At 31.3% G+C, this 27,305-nt stretch overlaps 1 protein-coding gene across 1 annotated transcript in view; it reads left to right on the forward strand.

Annotated features, from left to right (window-relative positions):
* Positions 1–26,278, forward strand: part of LOC119662058 (potassium voltage-gated channel protein Shaw) — a 39,193-nt gene extending 12,915 nt beyond the window's left edge. Inside the window, exons 3-11 of the mRNA XM_038071601.1 lie at positions 8,558–8,707; positions 10,709–10,841; positions 10,901–11,080; positions 11,155–11,652; positions 11,731–12,027; positions 13,211–13,420; positions 14,535–14,736; positions 23,548–23,652; positions 25,714–26,278. Coding sequence (XP_037927529.1) covers positions 8,558–8,707; positions 10,709–10,841; positions 10,901–11,080; positions 11,155–11,652; positions 11,731–12,027; positions 13,211–13,420; positions 14,535–14,736; positions 23,548–23,652; positions 25,714–26,192 — 2,254 coding nt within the window. The 3' untranslated portion in view covers positions 26,193–26,278. The remainder of the gene's footprint in view (positions 1–8,557; positions 8,708–10,708; positions 10,842–10,900; positions 11,081–11,154; positions 11,653–11,730; positions 12,028–13,210; positions 13,421–14,534; positions 14,737–23,547; positions 23,653–25,713) is intronic.
* The last annotated feature ends 1,027 nt before the right edge of the window (positions 26,279–27,305 follow it).

Below are 27,305 nucleotides of genomic sequence, written 5' to 3' on the forward strand. Positions count from 1 at the left end.
ATTATTATTATTATTATCAATAAGGAAAATATTGCCAAACGTACTAGAAGTGGCAGATAATTTTTTGTCTTTTTAAATTTTGCAGGTATTTTTTTTTTCCCGAGCCTCGAAAATGGATTAGTCCATCACTGGGACTGTATATTGCAATTTCATGTAATTTTATACAAATTGGGTAGGCAAAAATCAAATAAATTAAATAATTTTTCTCAAAAAATCTAACGTACTTAAGTAGGTACATTGTTTACATGTGTATGTATGTTGACCATTCGGCTCCTTGAAGTTTTATTAGTCTATTATGTATATTCATGACACGTCAATTTCTAGATTTTTTATCGTCATATTTATTTTTAACTATTCCCATTTTGATAACACCACTTCATCTTGGGTTTATAGAAATCTTTGTTTTGATTTGATACTGAGATTTATTGCTACTATTGGAACAAAAAAGAGGTTCGTAGTTTCAATAGAGATAAAAGAAAATAAAAATAAAAAATTTTATTCAAAGCATAAAAATATCATAAAATAGGTTATTAATAAATTACAAATGGCCAGTTTCAGATTTTTTGAAATGCCATCAACTCATCACCTTAAGGAATATTGAGCACTGAATTTGTTATACAAGCTTGTCTAGATTATGACACACAACCGCTGTGATTTATTTATGGCATTCATAAGTAATCTTCGGAGAATATTAAAAGGACGTGGCATTTTCATCCATTTGCCATGCAATGTTATAAATGATTTTAAATAGATTATGTAATGTTTGACTTATGTACACTGTTATGAGCCAAACTAAATATTTGCTATCCTTCACAAAACACATAAATAAGTTATGTAAACAAAAATTTGATATCGGCAGCCATCGGGTTGTGCCATAAATCAAAGTAATCTGGTTAAGTGTGTGTCGAAGTGCTCAAAACTGTAGTTGCGAATAAAAGCTAAATTCGAAAATCTGCTCATTAACCCTGACACAAAGATGTGGGTATTTATGCAGCAATTAAAAAAATTTGTTTAACTCAACAAAAAAAAAAAATGAATTAAAATTAATCATTTTCTCTCTGGTAAAATTTTGCAAATAAAATGGACGAATAAAAGATTCTCAACATTTGGAATATGCAGAACTTGGAATTACGTTTGAGGAAAGTACGAAAGGGACCTTAATTAATTTTATTGAATAATCCAAATAAATGCATTGTATGCCTATGGTTCAGATCTAACGAAGCTAAGAATAATAATTTATGGACAAATTAATATTAGTAGATGTAACATAAGCTAAAATATACTTGCGTTATTTATTTTGTTGGACCTTGAGGATTTGAATAATACCATATAAAGATAGATTGATATATATATCGCAATCTAGTTATTTATTGGCTGTTGTTTTCTGGACAAGTGTTTATTTTTTCCCTCTCTCTTCTCTCTCTCTCTCTCTTAACTCTTGTGCCTCTTCTAATATAATGCTAAGGGCCATGTTATGTAGAGTGTCTTGGGCACGGTAAAATTGGTTCTATCGGGCTGTTGAGTTGTATATTATATGTATTATCAATTGTTAAAACACAAGTTTATTGCTAATTATTAGATTAGATTAGATTTTAAGATGGGTTGGGCACGTCACTGCATCCTTTGAGGATTATTGTGACATACCCACTTAAGTTTCATAGACGAGTAGCAGTTCAGAACGCCATTATGTCCTTTGGAGAGATGTTGGAGATGTTGCCTAATTCAGTTATGAGTGGATAGGCAGTGGATAAGTACCGAAGTCTAAGTCTGGCCATACTATCACAGTGACACTGAATGTGTTCTGCTGTTTCCTCTTCTTCGCAACAAAGTCTGCAGCTATCGTCTCTAGTTATATCAAGGTAATATAGATGCTTTTAAACTCCGCAGTGCCCAGTGAGATTCCTTGTGACAAGTCGGATGCCACTTCTGTTCAGCATAAGTAGCTCTCTAGTTTCGGCTTTTGTTCGAAACGGCATGGATTCTTTGGCTTGTCAGCAGGCAATTGTATTATCCCAATCAGTCTGAGCTGCTCTTTCCATCCAATCGTTAATTTTAAGTTTGAAAAAGGTCCACGAAGGATTGCAGAATGGTTGTGGGCCAATATAATATGAGATCGCCCCTTTCTCGCCAGTTCATCTGCTTTTTCGTTTCCCTCAAATTCACTGTGCCATGGGTTCCATATTAAGTGAACCCTGTTCCTTTTAGCATGGTCTTTGAAAAGTAGAAGGCATTCCCACACTAGTTTTGAGCTTACTCGAGTGGGCGTAGAGCTAGAAGTGCCGATTTACTGACATAGTTCAAATGCGTGTACTTCAGCCAGAAAAACTGAGTTTTCTTGACTCATTCTCGCACATATTTTTGCTTTTGGTTTAACCCCGCATACTCCAACCCCCACTCCTTCCATCGTTTTGGAGCCATCCGTGTACCACAGATGGTAGTCTCCAACGAATAGAGGTATGTTCCGTTCTCATTCATTTCTGTCTGGTATTAGTAATAGGAACTTTTGGTGGCAGTTGAATATAGGTGAGCAAATGTCAGATATGGTGATGTTTAGTCCTTTGTATAATCTTGTTGATTGATTACTAGTCAACTGTAGCTTGGCTATAAAGGTCATTGCTTCCTTTTTGACAAGTAGGTGAAGTGTGGGGAGCCCCAATGCAACCTCTAGGGTTGCTTTCAGGGTAGTTTTTATCGCTTTATCGCTTTTTATCCACTTATCATTATGCAGGCTAATCTCTGTAGCTTACGCAGCTTGTCCACCACAGTCTTTTGCTGAGCTTTGTACAATAATCTAAACGAAATTATTGTTTGTATAATTATCTAAATTAATTTCTTAATTTTGTATTTTTTTCTTTGGGTTTATTTGTGTTATCACATATTCGTAGCATTATTGCTGGTTCACACAAATATATATTCGGACGCTATCAGTATGCCAAACGTAATATGATCATCTTCACAAGCCACTGTGTAAGGTGGATTAGCATTAGTTTTCCTTTATCAGTTGTTCTTTGTGAGTTGCAGCAATAGGCATGACACTGCGATAATTCTGTTGTTCCCACAGGTGCAATATGAGTTGCCATATGGCATAAGTGATAACACAATTAATTCACCAAATTTGAAAGGCAAGTTGGTATATGACAAAACACATATACCAGCTTGGTAAGCCAACTGCATTAAGCAGACATAGTGTAAGCTTAAGTAATGCATAGAATTTCATTGGATAACAAATCTTAGGAATTAGGTGCATTTCCTCTTTTAGCATAAGCGTAATGCTAAGATTTTTGTATAAAAGCTTAAGATTTTTTAATAAAGAATTAATTCAAAATCCGAATTCATACAAGTGTTTTCGTTTGGTTAAAGTGCTTAAAGAACCTTAAACAAATTGGTTTCTGTGCCAAAGTTGTAACTAACATAAGAAAAACAATTATATAATATATACAAGTAACTGGTTAAAGTGCTAGACTACTTGCGCCGAGCTAAGTTGGTTAAAGTGCCAAATCAAAAAATCTGTATCAGACTAGATCGGATCATGACACGGGCTATGACGAAAATCCATGTTATATAGACTGTCACATCAGTATTGCCAATTTCATATTTTTACTATTTTTTCGTAATTTTTAATTTTTCCTAAATATTAAAGAAAATGTAGACATCTACCAGCAAGAAAAAACTTATAAAGGTTGTAAAAATATTAATTTATTATTATATTTTCTAACGATAATTGTTAACAGTACTCACAAAATTATACGCCATTACTTAAAATCGGAACGTGTGATACTTAGTTTATTAGCAGTTGATAAAATACACAGTATTGCTTTCTATCATTTTTACTTCATAACGTATTAATATTGTAATAATTTACTCCTAAGAGACGAAAATTCTGACATTTATTACTGAACAACGCTGCTTTGCCTAAATGACAAGACATTCCTAAATAGTCCGGATCTCATGCCGAAATTTGAACCGATATTGTTGTTTTTTCTCTCACTCTCAATTTTTTGATTTGCATAGAAAACAACAACAATTTTACTCCTGCCATGCACGAGACACTCTACATAACGTGGCCCTAAATGGTATCACGTAACCTGAAACCACTGTTGACCAAAAGATCTAGTGCTAGCAGAAGTGAGAATCCATTAAGCAACAGCCGACATTGGTTTCGTTTTTTCGTTTGAAGGCACTCAGTAGCAAAATGCACCGTTTCTGATCTTTCTGTTATTAAATCTAATTAAAATAACTACAATTGCATTATCAAATCAATTGGTTGAATTATGAAGACCTTTTCCTTACGTGTACTACACTCTTATAACAGTTCCGTGAATTAAAATCTTGCAGATAATTACAGGTATATGGAACCAACAATAAAGTTAGATATAGAATTAAATTTCACTTGTGATCGACATTTCGATCCGAATATTTTTGGAATAGTTGGAATAATTTTCGATAACTAATTGGCACATAATTGGCAATAGTTCGGTCATAATGTAATGGGTGTTTACATCCAATGTGTTACTAGTTAAGGAATTTTTTTTAACAGACATCATCGTTTACATTATCTCACAATAAAAGTCCTATGGTGACAAATTGCATAATTTTTATAACCAATTCAGAAATATAATCTCTTTAATATCGAAATAAAATATGTATACATATTTCAAGGCAAGGTGCACTGACTTCTTGAATTGATTTTGAAATGCTTGTGTTTCTTAACAACAAATGAACTAGAGTATTTAAGGAAGTGCTTAAAATATCGTTCCTTAATTGATTCAAAAATCTGCACCATATTTGATCGAGCAACTTTCACTAGGATATTGGCGTAATTGAAACTTGCATATCATCAAAAGCATACACTTGGTACTCCATACAAATATATACAAACATGGTTTCCACATGTGGTACCATAGTTCCAGATTTGGTATTTTTTTTTCGTACAGTACTCGTTTTTCAAAAATGGTCCTTGAATTTTTACTGACAAAGAGTGAGTCAGCACATCTTCGTGAAATAAAAGTATTTTCTTTGTATATATACAATATAATAAGAACATTTTTTGAGAATTGCAATATTTAATTTGATAAAATTTTATTGCTCCAGTTATTGTGCGACGCTTTTTACTATATAATTTATAAACAACTAGCAATTATTATCACAAAACACAGCAACATTACTGACTACTTTCCTGTTGATAGCAGGGTCTTTCCGTTTTTAGGAGTTCTTCTACATTTTTCAAATCAGTGTTCTGATAAATCTTTGATGTCCAGAGTGTAGTGGTGAAGCTCATCACAAGTTAAGAATCTGTATCAAGAAAACCGAAGATTTTAAACTATCTAAGTTATTCCAGATTTGGTTCAAAGTTAGTATATATGGCACTTTATGCTCGAAGAACTTGTTCATACCACAATCTTCACAAAATCGGCACTTTAATCTAATAGATAATAGGCACTTTATCAAAAATAATCTTGTAGATTTTACCAGTACAGTTTTCTCTGTCTCACTTTTTTTGTTTGAATTAGTGAAAAAGGCTTACCTCTACTTTCGAGGCTTCAAATAGCAGTAGGTGGAAACCACCAAAAGCCACGATGTGAGACTTAAACCCACTAAAACCAGCTCTTAGGAATGAATGGAGCAGATTTGCCATTTTGTCGAAACTTATTTCAGTAATCAGAGAGAGATTGAGAAAGGGTGATAGGAGCAAAAGGTTTAATACCTAGTAGACTAGGTTTATCTAAGCCAAAAAGCATGGGTGTAGCGCAGGATGGAGTGAAAAGTAAATGAAGGGGGTAGGGTTTGGACTAGTGGTAAACTTTGTGACCGGGGTCACTTGAACTACAGTTGTAGAGTAAGATGATGGAGACGTTCGAATTCCGCTAATCTAAGTATATCCTTTAATCATATTTTCTTATTTTATTTTTGAAATTAAAATTACAAAATTCAAATCTAATCTAATTTTAAACTGTTTGTATTAAAAATAATATTTGAAAAAAATATTTTTGTTGCTATTTCACTACTGCTCGTTAAAAGCCTTTCTATTGAAAACATTACTTTTTATTAAAAATTTAGTTTGTTTCCTCAAAACAGACGTTAAACATGAATCTCTTTTAATTAAATCTTACTTAGATGAAATATCTAAATAGGTGTAACTATGTAGGTGTTATTATTTTAATTATTATATTGCAAAGAAATTATTTTATTTCTCTCGCAATCCCTAAAAGGTTTAAAGTTTTTTATTTGGTTAATACAGTTAATACAGTATGAGGATAGCATTTATGAAATTTTTTTAGTGACCTTCCTCTGGGACTTGGTTTTGTTGGCTTTCTTTAGAGGCAACATTTTTGAAAACCTATTATTATGCTTGATCTAACTAAACGGAATAACATATGCTTTCATGTCATGAAATTAAACAAAAATCTACCTAAAATGCCATATTAAAAATGAGTAACTGACTGGTATCTGAATACGAAACGAGTCACTCATTTATTTCACATTTCTTTGATACTTAAAATATTTATATTCGTTCGTCTTTGTAAAAGTTGCTTTAAATATGTTGGAGAAGCTTTAATGGAACATCTACAAGCAATTCACTCTGATGCATTTCATTCAGAAATCGTGAACAAATGCAGAAGCGGCGAAAGCAAGAAAAATGCACAAGAAAGTACACATCTGAATTATTTATGGCAGGATATGCAGCCTAAAAACTTCTCATGGGTGTCATTCACATCGACTCGAGAGTATGCTAAGCCGTTCACAAGGTAGGGCGTGCGGCGGCCATCGTTAATGCATATTTCAACACACACGTAAGAGCGAGTATCTTTGAAATATTTTTTGTTTTTACTTCTACGGATGCGGCCTACTGGATTGGGCAGCAATATGCGTGCCGATTTAAATGCAAACGATGGCAGTTGCATAATGGGCACAACGACAAATTCTTATGGCATTTGAGTGCATGCATTTCAATCAACTCGAGCTCGTGCTGTTCAGGGCATTAAATGCATTGTTTTTATTGTAATTCAGCCTTATTTCACATAAAGACAATCACTTTTCCATTACATTTTTGTGCTTAGAAAATTCAACAGAACAAAATTAATTTTTTATTACTCGTTGAGCTCACAAGGACTCTTTCATCACGACAACAAATAGAATATAATTTTTAGTTACAGAAGAATATTTGATCGTATATTGAAACTCAGGGGGAAACTATTTTCGTTTGTAGACATAACCAGTTAAAATCATTATGATAACTATTGTCTTACTTTTAATTAATTTTAAAATTAAATTGAAAACATATATATTCAGAAGAAACTAACCGGACACAAACGGGACTAGTGTCTACTTAGGTAAAAAAAACTGCCCATTTGATAGAACTTATACTCGCATAGGACTGTACCATGCAATGTTGCCGGTACAATTAAGAGAGTTAACTGTTTATGAGAATGACCATTTAACTACAATAGCTTCCACTGTACTTGCAGATAGTTATAGAAACAAAAAACAAATAATTTGCTATATTCTATGTAAAAGTCAATCATATTTTAATACACTTTGTACTGTAGGCAACCAACGATACTATATACTGTAGATACCTAGCGTTGTACAAAACTATTCTGCTCCAACTATCCAGATACCTAAAGACAGAGGGTTTGATGGGAATAAAGTGGTGAATGAGTTGACTTAGGAAACCGCCTCGAGGTAACCATTTGAACTGCAACCAACTCGTAAAGTCAGTGAAGTCTAATCACTACATAATTTTTAATAAATTGCACTTTACCAATAGAGTTAACCAAAAGTGGTTTATCTGGAAATGGTAACAATACACATAACTCTACTTTTCAAAATATTCAGAGCAGAAGAGGAAATTTCTCGTAAATCCTATGAGATCAGTTTTAAAAGCAATAACTTGATTGATTATCAAAGTAATCGGACTTTACGTATGGAACTAATCACAAATAACTGTGAAGGTTCTCGGTGTACAAAACTCTTTTTACCGTAATATTCAGGGAAGAAGCGCAAATATCTCCTGAATCTGAAGAGATCAGTTTTAAAAGCAAGAATTGTAGTGATAATAGGATTTTACGTATGGAAATCACCACAAATGGTTTCACTGAGAAGGCTACCGATGTATACAATTCTTATTTTCAAAATATACTGAGAAGATAAGCACTTTTAAATTCAATTATTGGAGTTATAATCCAATTATCATCTGCCTTCTTAATAAGCATAGGGTGCAGAGTTTCGACAGCCGACAAAGAAAGGCTGTGTATGGATCATCCTTACATCCTTTTGTATAGTACAGGAAAAATTTTTCACACAGGACTAAACCACAAATCAGAGTGTTTAAACATCGATACCAAAAATATTAAGATTTTTCTGAATACAGCTTAAATGAAAGAAAGTCTTCGATGAGATGGATACGATAGCATGCAATAGTCAAATGATAATACTAAAAGATCACTTCTATTGGATTAAAAAACTAAGCCATATATTTTCTAATACAGATAGTATGATTTTTATTTGTTTTTCTTTTGAGAGTTACTAAAGATAGTTTTCTATGATTTTATTGCAGATATGAAACTTATAAAGCTACACTGAAAAAGATACCTGCCACACGTTTATCTCGTCTAACTGAAGCACTCGCAAATTATGATCCAGTGCTCAATGAATATTTTTTCGATCGTCATCCAGGCGTGTTTACACAGATACTTAATTATTACAGGTAAGAAAGCAAAACAAACTCTATAGCTATGTTATTGTAATATAGTGAATAATATAATAGTGGCCAATATTTTATGGAGCGTTTATGAACAAAAAATCGGTTTCATTGATTAATTTTACATTATTTAATATTTATATTTGGGTCACTTGGCTAATAAACACTGACTCTGACTTTCAAATTTCGCAGGATATGAATTCAACTCTTGATACTTGCAGTCTCAAAAAGCTATTTACGAATCATTAAATATAAGAAATATTTTCAAAAAACCACTAATAAGGAGTATCTGACAATACTCGAAACAATAAAAAGCATTGTTGTTCACTACTGTTTGAAACCTTTCCATAAAAATTAATTTTGATAAAGTATATATTGGCCATTATTATTTGCGACCTTTTGCCATTATTTTTATAACTTAAAATTCTATTGATGTAAAAGTTCTGCGATTTACCAATAGAAAACTTGGCCAAGTGATTTTCAGTGGTTGATCAATTTTTGGCAAGGACCAAAATAAATGATAATCAGACGACTTAGCATTGTGATGTTGAAACACAGCTCCTTTTCTATTGGTCAATTCTGATCGCTCTTCAAGCTATCGGGTTGTAAGCAGTAGAGGACCAATTAACCATTGGACAAAGATGAAACAACTCATAATAGACAACTTTCTTCAAATCTCACCTAACACTAAACATAACCTTGTTTGTTGTCACCAGTCTTTAACCACGATTATTTGCATTGGATATTATTGTATTTAATGCATTTTTTATCGCCCATAATAATTTTGTGAAATGGTTCGATATTGTTGCATTTCAGTAGCGTTTCACTAATAGCTATTCGACAAATCAAATTTCTTTGAGTTAGTTAATTCATGTGGTACCCAAACATCGAGAGTCACACGCTAACTCCTCACAACTTGCGGGTTGGTTTTCCTTTACAAGTTGCAAAATTTTAACGACTTTTTTAGTGATAAGTCGAACAGATCGAGGTACATCTTTTACATCGAATTTTCCATAAAAAAATTAAGCAAACCCTTCATAGTTCCAGCATTCTCTCATAGCATCCTTACAGCAAAAAAGGTTCGCTATATTTTTGCAGCGTCTTTAACTTTTTTATCTGATATTTGCCTGATATTTCACTTATTTCGAAATCATCGTAACTTCTACAAGCAAAAAATATAAATTGGAATCTCACCTTTTAAAAACGTGATTGTTTAATATAATCAGATTATCGTAAAGATTTTCATTATAATTTTCATAGAACAAAAATATTCTTTTGAAATAACTCAATATTTTATATATACAAATCGCACTATCCATATCTGTAGGACACAGAACAGACAATCACATTTAAACTAGTGAAGTATGTAAACCTAGCAGCGTGTTTCTTCAATTGGAATGAACTTATATATCATAGGAAATAGTATATTCTATCAAGACTAATTCACCTCGACGAAATTCTTGTCTAAACTAAAGATACTATATACTAGATTTAGTAGATCGTCAGCTACGAAGAATTTTCTTTAATATAATAGCTATATCTTGGACAATATATAGTGATCTTTATATTGTCAACAGCAAAGTGTCAAACTTCAGTGTATAAGATTCATTGTTTAGTCATTTTCTTATAATTACTAATATTAGTAGAAAACCTACCACTTTACTAACTGTAATTGTGTAAGTTTTCACACCTGTCTAGTCCATAAAATATATTGGCAGCGATAGGCATATGCTAACTGAGACGATAGCACGGAGAGTCCGAAATTAAAGAGAAAAAACGAATTATCAAAAGAATCCTATTTCATTTATGCCTTTACCAAGGCTGCTAACAAAAAATCGAACTCTCTTCTAAACACCACAGCTGACTAAATGATGATCTAAATATTTTAGATAATGTTAATAATTATGTGGTCCTATTAAGAATTCATACATTTTGGCATACGAATATATATATTTGTGATATTCTCCTATCACATGTTTTGTTAAAAATTATCTCCTTTTATCTCAGGACTGGCAAATTACACTACCCAACTGACGTTTGTGGACCACTCTTTGAAGAAGAGCTTGAATTTTGGGGTCTTGATTCAAATCAGGTAGAACCATGCTGTTGGTCCACCTACAGCATACATCGTGACACCCAAGTAAGCATTAGTAATATTCTTCTATTATCATATAAATAATCTTAATCAATTGTACACAGAATACTTTAGCAATTTTGGATAAATTAGATATTGAAAATGAAAAACCATCGGAAGAGCAAATAGCGCACTTATTTGGATTTGAGGATGCATTGAGCAATGGGCAGTTAAATTGTTGGCAGCGAATAAAACCAAAAATTTGGGCTTTATTCGATGAACCATCAAGTTCAACAGGTGCCAAGGTATGTTAACTATACCTTACTAACTAGCATTAATTATAATTTTGTATAATAATTTGCATTCTCACTTTTTACAGATTGTAGCCAGTATGTCAGTTTTTTTTATATTTGTTTCTGTGATATCATTTTGCCTAAAAACTCACCCGGGTTTTCGAGTAAATTTTCCCACCAATACTCCACTAACTACAGATAATATGCCAAATTTACCTCAGCATCAAAACATGCCGCCCATGTTCGATTCCGCAAAGAGAATAAGTGCCGATAATATACCTAATATGCCCAATTTTAAGGTTATCAATTATACACATACGGCCAATATAAGTCTGACACCCCATGAACAACCCATAGCATCATTATCATTAAAAGGTGGAGCATTTAATCGTAAACGCCTGAAACGCTATTTACTCGGTACAAATGTTAGTAGTATTAATCGTTTCATTGAACAGAAGTTGTTGGGCAGTGACCGGCATGCCCATGGCTGGCATGAATCGTATGGCCAACCACACGAGGCATTCTTTTATGTTGAACTTGTTTGCAATGTTTGGTTTTTTGTTGAAGTCATCATAAGAATGATTGTAAGTAATAAATAAAAATGTCTTAATATAGTTTATAAAATAAATACAACATCTTTTGTTTGTCATAATTTTTTTAAGGTTTCTCCAAATATTTGGCAGTTTATCAAATCTCCTGTAAATATAATTGATTTCACTGCCACACTAAGCTTCTATACGGATGTCATGCAACGTATGGGTGAATATACGGGACTTTTAGAAGCTTTCTCCATAGTGCGCATTATGCGATTGTTCAAGTTAACTAGGCATTCGCCTGGCTTACGTATACTAATACATACCTTTAAGGCGTCAGCAAAAGAATTAACGCTTCTAGTGTTCTTTTTAGTGCTTGGTATTGTTTTTTTTGCAAGCTTAGCCTACTATGCTGAAAAATTACAGGTAAGTTCATAAAAACCGCTTCATTATTAATATGACATATATATTTCGATCCTCTTGGCTTGATGTTTTCATAAAAATTGTTAATGGATTTTTTAGTGATGGGTGTGTTCTTTTAAAAAAGTAAAATTAATTAATACCTATGACAGGTTCAAGATATAAGAGTATTTCCCAATCAAATTGTAAGATAAACCTTAAAATCCTAGCAACTCTACCATCAACTTTTTCAATTTTAAATTAATTCATTTATACTATTGCTTTTAATATATCTCTGTTCTGGTTCCTTTTAATTTTAGAGTATTTTGTTTTTTTTTAAACAATTTTTTATAACTTGGTATTTTTACTTTCTTCGATAAGATGTTTCCGAAGTCTATATATGAATATATTCTAGATCAACATTATAATTGCGACATATATTATCATTATCAAAATGTATATGTATATATATATTTTTACTTTCTTCAATCAGATGTTTCCGAAGTCTATATATGAATATATTCTAGATCAACATTATCATATATATATCATATATATCATATATAGATCATATATATGCTATATATACATATATATGTATATACCTTATATGTATTACGTTTCTTTTTAACGAGTAAACTGATCGAGTAAACGAGTTATAGTGCTGAGCCCAAACATCTATATAGTTTGGTAATGATTATTTTTGTTATATTTTGTTATTAGAATTGTAATGGGTGCTTACAAATATTTTAATTTTGTATTTAATTTTTGTGACTAACAATATTTTTTGTAAAATCCTCACTCTGGTAAATTTTTGGTATCTTCGTTAAATTGAAGTCCCGATTGAAGTTTCGATCATAAAGGACAAATACGATGGTTGAAAGATAACGACAATTCATGCAGTTATAGATGATTTTAGTTTATTAGAAGTTGACTTGAGAACATATCTAATAAATTAAAGCCTAAAATTAAGTTTGTATTATCTCCGATCTGCAATCGGAGAAGCAATTTGTAGAAAAAATTTCGACAAACTATTATCATGATTTTAACGAACCAAACAGGTATTACCCAAAAGGTTGTTAAGCTCAAGCCCCATTTATGAAAATATACTAAATCAAGTGTAACTGGTGAATATTCAACGTGTTTACAACAATATTTCTGTTTTATTTTTAGTTTTAACGTATATCAAATATGCTTATTTCTTTTGAAGGATAATCCAGACAACCAATTTAAGAGCATACCGTTGGGGCTATGGTGGGCTATAGTCACGATGACCACAGTTGGCTACGGTGATGTGGCTCCGAAAACTTATCCAGGCATGTTTGTTGGCGCACTATGTGCATTAGCCGGTGTCCTAACAATAGCACTACCAGTACCTGTAATCGTTAGCAACTTTTCAATGTTTTACTCTCATACACAAGTAAGTAAAAACGAGTTAAAAAATTGTTACCAAATAGTTTTCAATTATATAGCTGTAACGACATTGAAGGGACCGACTAAATCTGGTCGGTATAACCTTTGCGTCCTTGTAATCGACATAGAATTGATTTTAATAATAAGTGATAAGTAACAAAAAAAAAATTTTTTTTTAGTCGTTATAACTAGTAGTCAGAACTAAAATTTAATTTAAATATGGTCGCAATAACTGATATGTTATTATATATTATATTTCGTTTAAATAAATGATACAAAAAATTATAGTTAGTTGCGGTAGAGAGAGAACCGAACTCTCCTCAATTAGCTAAGGCAACCGTTTCGAATCCACATATCGTCATAATAATGAGTAGTAAGGACAAGATCAAGATAGAACCAAGGTAGAGGTAGAGACATTTATATAGGCAAGAATCTGACCAATGTTAAGACTAGAGATATCGCAGAGTGTGTTGATAAAGGGAGTCCCAAGAAACATAGACATAGCAGGTGTTCTGGTGTCTTTTCTTCGATAGCTGGTAGGCACGCATTGCAGGAGATAGTACGTGGTAGGCTAAGTCTAGTACCGTGCCGTTCTATGCTCCATTTCCGTGTAAAGACAAATATTAACCTAATTACCCCAGATTTGCTCCTGTGTAATAAGTCAGAGGTTGTACATTCAAAATAGATTGGGCATGTAACCCTTGACCTAACTGCTCAATATTTGCTTGTCACAAAAAAATGATCATAAATCAACCTACGACCATAGCTGGCAGGGGCAAGGATTGAAAAAAGGGTTTTCCTAGAAGAGGCGACCAGCAAGCTCGTCTGCGCGCTCATTTCCTGACCTCTCCCTTAGTGATAAAAAAAAAACAATTTAAGTAATATTCAGTCAAGCCGGTTACGACCGTATCAAAAGCACTGACTGAATCTGGTCACTATAAGTATGAGTAAAGGGCAAAACAAATTTGATTTTATTAAACAGTCGTTTAATTCAGTTGGAGGTTATATCAGGTGTTTTTATAAGTAGTTTCTATGGTATATATAAATTAATAGGTGTTAAAATACTTTTAATTATTATTATTGTTAAAATAAAGACTATATAAAAATCGTTCATTTCATAGGCGCGTTCCAAATTACCAAAGAAACGCCGACGAGTACTGCCTGTCGAGCAACCAAGACGAAAACGTGAACACTGTCTTCCACCACGTGGACGTGCAAATGCCATCAAACAAACTCCTGCTGCGACCAATTTAGCATCAAGCACATCTGCAAGCACACCTGGGCAACCCACTTTTAAAGACACGTTTGGAAGTGCGAAAATTGGTAATTAAAAAAAAACATCTATTTTGCTAGCGATTAATTTAAAAAAAAAAAAACAGAAATTTTACATATATATATAATAATTTTGTAAATGTATATGTTTTTGCTTTTTATTTTGTATTGTATGTATGTATGTCTATGATTTGGTTGTCAATGTTGTTTGTTGTTGGTGTTGTTCGCTTTTTAAATAAATAAAAAATGCATATAACCACTGGCATAAACGTACCTGCTAACATAAACGTAAACGTAAACGCAAACGTAAATGTAAACGTAAACAAAAACAACGTGAACTGTATGCAAAGGCAACGTTAAGAGCGTTAACGTTATTGGACTTGGCATGCAAGAGCCACAAGTGCCTCTGGCTGCTGTTATGAAAGCAACAACCACAGTGCAAACATCGTTTATGGTGAGCGGCCCCATGGTTATTAGATGTAAGTGTGTTAATTAAGTATTTTTATATAAATTTACAGCACATTTATTGTATATGTAATGCATGTAAAATCCACCCTCCCAAAAACATAGAAATATAAAGACATGTAATTTGCCTCTGTTAAAAAAATCATGAATTCTGAAAAGGTACACGCAATGGGAAAAACATGTCTGTTCAAACGTATAAACAATCGAACTTATTATTTTATGTATGATCAATGCTATTTTGTTACTGAAGTCAGCAATCAAACCAATAGCGAATATGTTGTGTTTTGCTTGGACAAAATCATATAGAAAAAAACTCTAATATCAGAGCAAATGCACACATAGCTTCTAGTTCATGCGTATGTAAGTTTCTTGGTAAATTTTTTCTACTCTTCTTTTTATTGCACACTTACTAAATATATATGCATGGGTAGGTGAGACAATATTTTTGAATGTGATGCTTGGATTTTGTTTGTGTGCTTTTTTTTCCTTAAAATGTATGACTGGCTTCGTGTGCATGAAATACACAAGTCTTCCAAATTATTTAAAATTTGATTTTTGCTGAAATTTTATACTGGCTTCATACTAAAATATGATGTTTGCCTATGACATGATGTGAAAACACCGGAGTAGCGCAACCACAGTTGTTATTAGTGTAAATGCTCTTAATATGTTTGGCTGTCAAGACTCGGCTATGCCATACAGTAACACTAGGTTCATGAAGAATATTCATAAACACCATATTATACAATAATTTATTATTATGTCTTATATATTAAGTTTTTATTATTATATTCTTATATCATATACAATAGAATTATTAACTAAATTTTATTACTTATATTATATAGACTACAACTATAAACCTTAGATAACTAATTATACATTAACTTAAATTAACTGGAAGTATTAACTAAATTTATAATTGCATATTACTTATAACTGTTTAAAATAAGTTTATGTAAAAATATATTTATGTAAAAATATTAGTCTAATAATATTTATGAATGATTAGAAAAATTAACAATAAATAATATTATTCACCCTTATATAAGTAATTTTATTTTAAATAGTTATAAGTAATATGTAATTAAATTTAGTTAATAGTTCTAGTTAATTTAAGTTAATGTATAATTAGTTATCTAAGGTTTATAGTTGTAGTCTATATAATATAAGTAATAAAATTTAGTTAATAATTCTATTGTATATGATATAAGAATATAATAATAAAAACTTAATATATAAGACATAATAATAAATTATTGTATAATATGGTGTTTATGAATATTCTTCATGAACCTAGTGTTACTGTATGGCATAGCCGAGTCTTGACAGCCAAACATATTAAGAGCATTTACACTAATAACAACTGTGGTTGCGCTACTCCGGTGTTTTCACATCATGTCATAGGCAAACATCATATTTTAGTATGAAGCCAGTATAAAATTTCAGCAAAAATCAAATTTTAAATAATTTGGAAGACTTGTGTATTTCATGCACACGAAGCCAGTCATACATTTTAAGGAAAAAAAAGCACACAAACAAAATCCAAGCATCACATTCAAAAATATTGTCTCACCTACCCATGCATATATATTTAGTAAATGTGCAATAAAAAGAAGAGTAGAAAAAATTTACCAAGAAACTTACATACGCATGAACTAGAAGCTATGTGTGCATTTGCTCTGATATTAGAGTTTTTTCTATATGATTTTGTCCAAGCAAAATACAACATGTTCGCTATTGGTTTGATTGCTGACTTCCCTAACAAAATATTGATCATACATAAAATAATAAGTTCGATTGTTTATATGTTTGAACAGACATGTTTTTCCCATTGCGTGTACCTTTTCAGAATTCATGATTTTTTTAACAGAGGCAAATTACATGTCTTTATATTTCTATGTTTTTGAAAAGGTGCTGTTAACGCACTGTAGTTTGATATGCTGAGAACTTAGTGAGCAAGACTCAAGATGTATTTTATTTATTTTTAGAAGAAGAAAGTTATTCAATGGTTCCATGAATTTAAAATAATATTTTTTTATCTACATATTTATCTTTTAGGAAATTTTTATTTTCTGTATTTATAGCAAATTCACATTACTGTCAAACTTCCATAACTCGAAGTACCATTTTGCCAAGAAAGAAATGGTCGACTCGATGGTTATGGAGACTGATTATGGAGACTTCGAGTTAGGGAATTTTTTTATTTTTTTTTTATTTTTGAAAGAAACTAGAATTACAATTTAAGATATTTATTTATTTAAAATCAATTAGAGCACAGAAGTTATAGTGAAGTGAAACATTTAGAAATCAGAGTTTGGGATTTTAATTTTTTTTCTTATTTTCAGAAAAAAAAGGTTTCAATTTATTTTAAGCCCTATAGTGATCAACAGTTGTACTATCATTTGTTTGCGAATAAAAATTCAGAATTTTAAATAAGTCTTCTACTTCATTCTTGAAAGGTTAACGAACAATGTCAGCCACCGAACCTTCATTATCACTTTCCGTTGCGCTTAGAATCGGATCCACTATAATGAGATAGAGCTATACGCTCAATAATATCGTCACCTGTGGGAAAGAAATTTCATTGTCAAGCTCAATATAATCGTTGAATCGCATTGAAAGTTATTTTATTTATTTAAACCACGCATTTGCACAAAAAAGAGAAAAAAAATTAAAATTTTGGTTTAGAAAAAGGGACTTTCCCTAACACCAGAATGGATTCATACTTAAAACAAAAATTCGACTTATAGAATGAGCTTTCCTCCACTTCTATTGGCATGTGACAGTACTTTTATTCGAGTTATAGAGAAATTTGAGTTATAGAAGTTCGAGTTAAGGAAGCAGAATTGTAAGTAATTTGCTCTCTAAAACCCTGTTGCACACTTTTTAATTCGAGTTATAGAAGTTTGAGTTATGGAAGTTTGACTGCATTTGATATTATCGGGTCTTTTATTAGCTGCATGAGAACTTAAAATGATAATACAAGACAGAAATATTGTTGGAATGAAATTTTTTTTATTATAATCTGTTAGATAATATTATGGCATTTGTTTTTTTACATGCAGTGGCGACACTAGATGTCGGCGACGACCTTGCGCCCAGAGGGACCTCGCAAAAAGTTGTACATATTTCTTAAAACATTAACTCCACTTGCTAGGGAAAAAATTATTTTGTTTGTCTCTTATACCGTAAATAAGAGAACCTTTTAACAATGGAGATATTTAGTGTTAGTCCCAACTGTGTAAAATCTGGAAATCATGGTTTGTTTTTGATAAACGCATTTAAAAATGTACTTTAACTCAGAAAGTAAGATTTACTGTAGCTGCAATTAAGAGGCCTACATTCCTTATTCATTAAGCAAACCTGCAGGAACAACAATAACGTTTCTCGGGTTTATCCTAAAATCTATTTACTTTTTTTAATTTCAAACAAAGTTTAGTCGATCTTAAAATCGCTCTCTGAAACAAGATGGGAGAGTAGAATCAAAGCAGTAAAAACGATATTTTTGCATTTTGTTGATGTTATATTGAATTCATGAATGACGTGCGAAATTAAACAGATAAGTTAGCAGTCCTGTGTGAAATGCAGGATTTTGTTTTGTTGTTGAAACGAATTATTTAGTTCTAAATTATGGTTAATAGAGTTGGTTACAGTTAGGACTTGGTAATTGTCATTTAATTGACATTAGGTGAATCTGGCAATCTGGATTATTTTTATTGTGAATCTTTTTTGCGTTAAAAGTGACAGAATGACTATCGACAAACCTTCCCTCTGTCACTTAACTTCTTCTAAGTGGAATTTACCATATTTTTTCCTGCAAAACTTAGACAATTTAGCTTAGACGTTTTTTTAATTGCACCTGAATTTAAAAAAAAAGAACAGCAAAGAAGTAACAATGGTTCAGTTATAAACATATTATGACCTATAAAATCCATTGAAATGCGGCAAACAGTAAGCTTTTTTGCCACAATGATAGAAGCAATCATAATTGATACCGATTGTCGACTCAAAACACTTAATTGATATTTTGAACAATTTGGTTTTTTATATGACACTAATCATATGAAAAGTATATTAAACGAAAACCTTCTCAAGCATTGTAATGCTTCAGGTATAATACTTAGGGAAGGTGAAAACACAGACATTCAGCCTTTTTAACTGTATTCGGAAATGCTACTTTTAAAGTCAAACTCACCAGATCCTATTAACGATATAAATCAACTCATCTTGAAGGAAGCTTCTCCAAGTTAAAATTGTCTATCTGTATGGACAATTCTATCAATTGCAGCGAATATAGCAGCTGGTGTAAATTATGATATAGTTTTAAAAAAATTCATTATTTTAATTTAATATAATTAATTATTAATTGTAATTAATTTATTTTTAAACTCGGTAATGAAAGTGGCCTAGCTCTGTCACTGGTTGCATGATCCATTTAACCAGTCAAATAATATGCAATAAATATTGGCAATAAATATGAGCGTATGGCGTCAATAGTGGAATGAACATTGGCTTCCATTGCTTCAACAGTTACTGGTTTGTCGGTTGTCTGCATAAACCAATGACTTAACATAGACTCATCTCCATAAAAAGTAATCGAGAGGCTGTAAATCGCACCAACAGTTCACAGGACCACAGTTTGACCAGTTCACAGGACCAATTCTAGAAAAAAAGTTATTACCAATTTGCAATATTGTATGGCAAGTTCAGTCGCACAGTGTGACAAAACAAAAATCATCCGATCAAAATTTAACATTTTCGAAACCAGTAGAAGTATTGAAATGAAATTTTCCTAAAATATAGTTTTATAGTTTTAAATATAGTTTTGGTCTTTCTTTTAAATATAATTTAAGCCCAATCAACCTACCGGATTCATACAAATTTTGGATGAAAAATGGGACATTTTATGTTGTCCCTAGTTCCCTCAAAAACTATGATAGGTAGAAAGTTGAATTTTTACAAAAAAGAAAGAAATATATTTTACAAAAATAAATTTTTATTTGAAGAAATATTATGTAATGGAATGATGATCTTACACAAAATCTAGAAAAATGTGGTTCAAAAAAATGTAGGAAATTTGAAAGATTTTCAGATAAGAAAATTAAAGGGACGTGTTGTGTAGCTAATGGATTGTACTGTTGTGGTAAAACCACATCTTTTTCATATCCAAAAAAACTGGTAATCATGTGATTGTCACCATCAAGCCGGCCTTCATCATTTTCAAAAAAGTATCCTATCCTACCCAACCCATCACATATCCGTTTTGTGGATGCTAAGATATTTCGACAGTTACTTGTGGACGTACACTGTTTTTGATATGATAATTTTTTTTCTTCACGTATCAACTAAACGAAAAATGAGCCCCATCACTGAAGATAAATCGATCACAAAAATCGTTACCGTTTTTGTAGTAAGTTTTCACAATTAAACCCAGTCAAGAATTGAAAACAGTTGCATTTTTTAAAATGACAAACCTTTAACTAAACAAATAATGACTTTAATAAAAGCCCTATTTTTCATGTGGCGCTAGAACCGTGATACCCATATAAGGACCACGGATAAGCTTTTGTAATTTTTCTCAACATCAAACGAAACGGTTCAGCGATGTCCTTCCGTCTGTTTGTTTGTGCGTCAGAAATGCATATAGTTACTAACAAGGATAATTGAATGAAATTTTTCATAACGAATAATTGCGAATCCGGGCAGATCCAATTAATATATGTATAAAGTTGGTTGGCCACATCAAGAAGCAGGCACACAAAAAAACTGAACATATGTATAAATAACCATTACATTTTACGTCCAAAAATCAATTTAAATACGACAATATGACAAAAAAAAAATGTCATAAGTAAATTGTAAATGTTTGATTTACCATTGACCTCACTATCTGTGTGAAGGGTATTAAGGCATCAGCCAAACCATAGCAAGTTTTAATCACATTTTTTTTTCTTCTATTAATTTTTAAATATTTATAACAACTTTTTTTACAATTACACAAACCGTTTTAGTTAATTTCAGTTATGAACTCATAAACTATTCAAAAAAGAACTTTTGGGATTTTTCTGTATTTTTTATTAATAATATTTACCACACCAACGCCTACGTATGCACTTCCAATATTTTATTAATTTAGTGGCAACCACAAAAAACACGTACTCAAGCTGAAAGCGTCAGTAAAGAAATTAAATATTAACTATTTTTAAAAATCAGTCATAAATCCAGCTATTAAAGTGGCTGACCTTTTTCTGTTAATGTTTAAAAATCTTGAAAATCACTACAGAATAGTCTCGCTAATCACGACATATAGTAAAGTACTATAGAGTGTGTTATTTAGTAGATACATTTCTGAATTCAATGCTCCGCAAGCAAGTAATAATAAATCTATCCGCTAATACTATCTTTATATTAAGTCATTTTTGTGAAATCATCATATAAGGTCTTATAACCGCACAGAATTCCACATATCCAACATATGTGTTCAATGAAAATGCATGTTTCCGGAATGCCACACCATAATACCATGAGGCTCACCATTGCCATTAGAATGACAATTCTCATGGTAAGATCGTCACATGTACAGAAAAAAGAACTAAAAGTGATCCCATGAGGTTCACCATTGCCATTAGAATGACAATTCTCATGGTAAGATCGTCACATATACAGAAAAAAGAACTAAAAGTGATCTCTTTGGTATCAATACATCTTGAAAAATTAATTTAATATAATAATATAATATAATATATAATATTATATATATATAATATTATTTATTATATTATATATATAAATACCGCCGTCAGTGATGTTATTGCATTGTTTTAATATATGGATCATTCTTTTAAAAACGAATGGATTTTGACAGAAATAGATTTCATCAGCTCCGATTTGGATGAAATTTTCTTTTTAACTTCATTTTTAGTATAAAAATACACTTATCTCGCTAAAAATCTCTATAAATATATTAATACTATATAATGCTATCGGGTTCAATTTTTTAAAAAAATTTCATAAAAAATTTAAATCAAAAATAAAAAAAAAATTTTCAATGTATGTTTTCAAAAACATTTTTGATCAAATAATGTTTAAAATTATTAATCGTATATAAACAATTTTATTTACTGAAACCATTTCTAAAATACTCGAACAATTATCTACACAACACAAAAAATTTCAAATCTCTACCATTTACACAGTCCTTGACATGACCAAAATTGATATAAAATGCGAATTCTCAAAACCCATAAATCCATATAAACTCGTAAAAGAAGTTAAAAACATTTTTCCGAAGTATAGCTATTTCTAACAGGGTTCGAATAGAAATTAATACTCGTAAAAGAAGTTAAAAACATTTTCCCGAAGTATAGCTATTTCTAACAGAAATGAATAGAAATGGTTCGAATAGAAATGAAAAGACAATAACAACAATTTTAGCAAATTTCGCTTTTTCGGATATTGCCAAGTACTCGTCATCAGTGATCTTAGCAAAAAATATTCGAATTTTTTAATTTGTTTATAGTCCATATCCAAGTAGACAAGGCTGCAAAAACTTTTAATGCTCAAGTTCCAAGTTTTTTGTCACTTTTTATTTATCTATTTTCTATACTATGTTCATTTTCTATTTAAAAAAAATCTCAATAAAAATATTTTATCCAAACAGGAGGTGACTCATATATCAAGAAAAGTGCTAGAAAATTATTAACGACGGTACTCCAATTTCCACAGCCCAATGATGCCCAAAAATAGTGCTTAACAGTTAATTTTTTAATATGTATTAACACCAAATGGATCAGATTTTAATTTTCTTTCTGCAATAATAGGTCTATATTTTATCCAAAGACTGCATATAAGCAAAAAAACTTTTATATGTAATCGTCTAAGTTTACAAAACAAATTTTGGTTTTGGTTCTTTGTTTCTTAGGATTCTTTGTTTCAACAATATACTATGATAATTATACGAACATATCGCACGTTAATTATATGTCTGTCATTGTCTTCAACATTTTATGTCTGTCAACAGAAATGTAATAATAAATTAATTTATCTAATCAATGGAATGAGCCTCAGCTCCCACTGTCCCTGGTATTTTCTGGTACTTATTATTTCATTTAGAGTAATAAACTGCTTATGGAGTTTGTAGTTTAATTTGACATAAGATTGTATATATTTAGAAGTAATTAAGTTTTTAATGTTTGTAAAAATGTTTATGATAGTTCTAATTAGCAAACCAAACTTCCAAATTATTTTGTTATTATAATAAATATGATATATATTTTTATTATTTCTCTTAATTATTTTATTATAAATATTTAGTTAATTATATTAATAAGAATTAATTTGAAATCAAACTTTTATTATTAAATTTACTTCATATCTTAATTATTACATGTATAGCCGATTATCTCAAGGTGCCCCCTATGCAAAGTTTGCAACCACGCGCCGCAACTACTGGACATGATTTTATGCTGCCTCTGCAACCAAGGTTATTGGCCCCATTAGGTAAGTTTAAAATTTATTAAAAAAAAATTTAAACATCATGTCAAAAATAATATTTAAACCATTTGAGCTTCTTAAATTTAATGGTTAATCACTATGCACTAAACTTAATCCCTCACAATTCAGTTGGTGAGATACCAGATACTATTTAAAAATATACTACTCCAATGAAAAACAGATTGACACTATTTGAACAGTAGTTTTAATAAAATTTTAATTTAAAGGTGGTAAAACTCAACGATATGCAGGCATTTGTATGCAATTTGGCCTTGTTCCGATAAAGGGAAACACAAAATTCTCATTGAGATGCCACGTAGATATATCAGCCTTTTAGTAAGTTTACTTACAGCTCACTGTAAGCTAGGGAACCATGCTAGAAGATTTAATCTCCCTTTCAAACAACTGTGTCGCAGCTGTGGGGAAGACGATTGGACTACCTCTCATTTAATATGGTTTTGCCCAGCTCATGCACGGCGGCGATTTAATACTTTAAGAGCCCCCTTTCTTGAGGATCTTGATCAATTACAAGATCTGACACTAAACAACATTTAGGGCTTCACCAAAAGTTCTAGGTGGTTTAAAACTCTGAATTATTCCCATATAATGAGCCAATAGATCTAAGTGGATCCCCTAGGAATCGCCGGTATAATCTAACCCAATCTTAACAGTAATTTCAACCACTATCTACATGGATGTTATGAAATCGAAAAAATTAAAAGTAAAAAATCATAAAATAGGTATAAGAATAGGAATCATAAAAGATGTAATGAGAAAATGTTTGAAAATCAGAATTAAATTATTTATAGATGAAATATATATTATTTTCCGTAACACCAACTATATCATAAACTTATCATTTTTGTTAGGATGACTTAAACTCGTTTAGACTTGATGCTCGCTGTGATACCTTAAAGTGGGAAATAAAATAAACCTTTCTTGATTCACTTATATCGAGGTTCTCCAATGATTTAATGCAAGCTTTACTGCACATGAATATATAAACATTCCTTTTTGATGTTTTATTACGCCCCATCGTTAGTGGTCCTTTAAAGTAGTGTTTTAAAGGGATAGATATCCTCCTTGTCAATGTAATCTCAACAAAATGAAAACTATGCCAATCTAATATTTATTCTTACACTTAAGTTATATTATTAAAGTTATATTATTAAGTTATATTATGAATAATAAAACATAAAAAATACCGGGTAAAAGTTAAAAATATCTGTGGAAGAAAAAGGTTAGAAAAGTTAGTTTCAGATATTAAATTATCTTAAAACAGGGCTTACAATTATATACTTAGGAGTCCAAAATGAAAGATGGCAGCGCAGAAGCAGAAATTATAGTACCGAAATTCCGTATAGCAATCACAATGAGAAAAATCGGTTCCATTTTTCAGACGGAAGTTCATGCCTGAGAGCAATGTGCGAGAGAGCGCCTACGCAGGGGCACTAGAGGTACGAAAATATGCATTCTTTCGGACAGCCAAGCCGCTCTAAAATTTCTAATAAACTCCTCATTCCAATCAAAGTTGATCTGGTAATGCTTTCAACTCTGTCGACTCTGTCATAAGGAGAAGGAAACATCAGAACATATTCATTGCAAGCGGCAAGGCTTAGACTTACTCCCAAATCAAATAGGTAAAATTAAGCCCACAGCAATTACGAAATTTATAAAAAGTCAAGAGTTGTTTTAGTTGAACCCTTAGCCGTACAATAGATCTTTTAGGTTAGCATGCATTCATAGCATTCATATTATGCATTCATATTACTATGTAGATATATTTATTTACATACTTATGGATATACAGTCAAACTTCCATGACTCGAAATACCATTTTGCAAAGAATAGGTGTGACTTATGGAGACTTCGAGTTAGAGAATTTTTTTATTTTTTTTTAATTTGTGAAAGTATTACATTTTAAGATATTTATTTATTTGCAATCAAATACAGCACAAAAATTAAAGTGAAGTAAAATATTCAGAAATTAGAGTTTAGAATTCTAATTTTTTTTTTTAATTTTTAATATTATCATTATTAAAAGTTTAAAACTTGATCTTTTTTTAGAACGAAAAGAGCATCATTCAACGCTCCATCTAAACAGACATCACCTAACTACCGAAGGAAAAGATGTCCAACTCCATCAATTCAACGATAGCAAATCAACTTTAAATGTTTCTCCAGCAATCATCGTTGCCGCTGCACAAACGACGACTGGAGTGCCTGCCACAAATGTTGGTTTGAAAACAACACAAATGAAGACAATGCACGGAAGTAGTGGAAGTCTCTCGACCCGAGCACATCCGAACTGCAACATAACAATTGCGGTTAATACTGGTTCAACGCCAGAAAAACTAAATATATCTGACTATCAACAGCTCTCTCATCACTACCACCATCACCAATCACCGAAAGTAACATTGCTGCACGACAACGGTGGCAACGGTGGTGAATGTTATATCGATGGAGAATATGATGATCATAATGGAAGCAGTAATACATCTGCGCCTAATGGAACTGACATTTATGGTACAGATTGTCGCTGAAACCAAAGACAAGAATGTAAGATTTAACATCGCTTTTGACATTTGTGTTCATTTCCCTAAAATTCTATAATGAATTAATATTTGCAATTAAGAGTAACGAGTACGAAAGTTTAATAAATATTTTTGTCGACTTTGCCATTTTTTAAACATAAATTAAAAAAATCGTTTAAATTTAGTAAAATCGATTCTTGGTATTCCGCTTGACAAGACGAAGACAAGTCACTTTAGTACTTTGTTTATACGAATATGTAGATTAAACAGAAATGTGAGCTACTTGAGAGATACTGTCAAATATTGGTTTTCAATATTGATTCTTTGATTTACCAGGCTCATCTATTCATATTTAATAGAAAAGTAGAGATGTCGATTTTTCTCTCCAACTAAAGGAACGGTTTGAGAAATGTCGAATAGAATTACCAAGCAAATGTAGCTCAGACGAAGCAAGACAGTAGATAGATTAGTCGCAATTTTGAATAAACTTAAATACTGTTGATAGCATTGAAAGTACATTTCTAATAAGTACAAATTGAGAAGATTTTGACGGTAGTTGTCTAATAAAACGATACAGAATTTTTTTTATAAAGTAGAATCCTATCTCACACTTATATCCTATATATTCCAGCATGAACAACAAAATGATCGATAAGTCAAACTAAATTAAGGGGTTGGTCAATCGTTTTATAAAGTTTGTTTTTGTCTTAAGCTTTAATTTGCTTATTAAATAATTTCGATCTTAGTCGAATTATTTTCTGGTAATAATATCAACTTGTCCTGTGAGACAGATAGATTATTTACATAGATTAAATATTCTTAACACCAATTTTTCGTTTAAACAAAAATACGGTTTCTATAAATTTCTTACAAAAACTAAAGTCTAAGTACTTTTCAGACAGCTTCCGAATTTACCACCGAAATATCTAAATTATTTTTTATTAGGTCTTACCTCATATTTACATGTATCAGACTGAAGGCCACACAGAAGGCCGTATATCGAAAGAGTAAATATAGGCATACACCTTTTAAATAAAATATTTATATCATGTCAAGTGAGGACTAAATCTCAAATCTTGACTTAAAGCTTGTGGTTTCAAGCTAAAACTGTATAAAGTTTAT

This window comes from Teleopsis dalmanni, chromosome X (genome assembly GCF_002237135.1).
Source record: "Teleopsis dalmanni isolate 2A chromosome X, ASM223713v2, whole genome shotgun sequence".
Classification (NCBI taxonomy): Eukaryota; Metazoa; Arthropoda; class Insecta; order Diptera; family Diopsidae; genus Teleopsis; species Teleopsis dalmanni.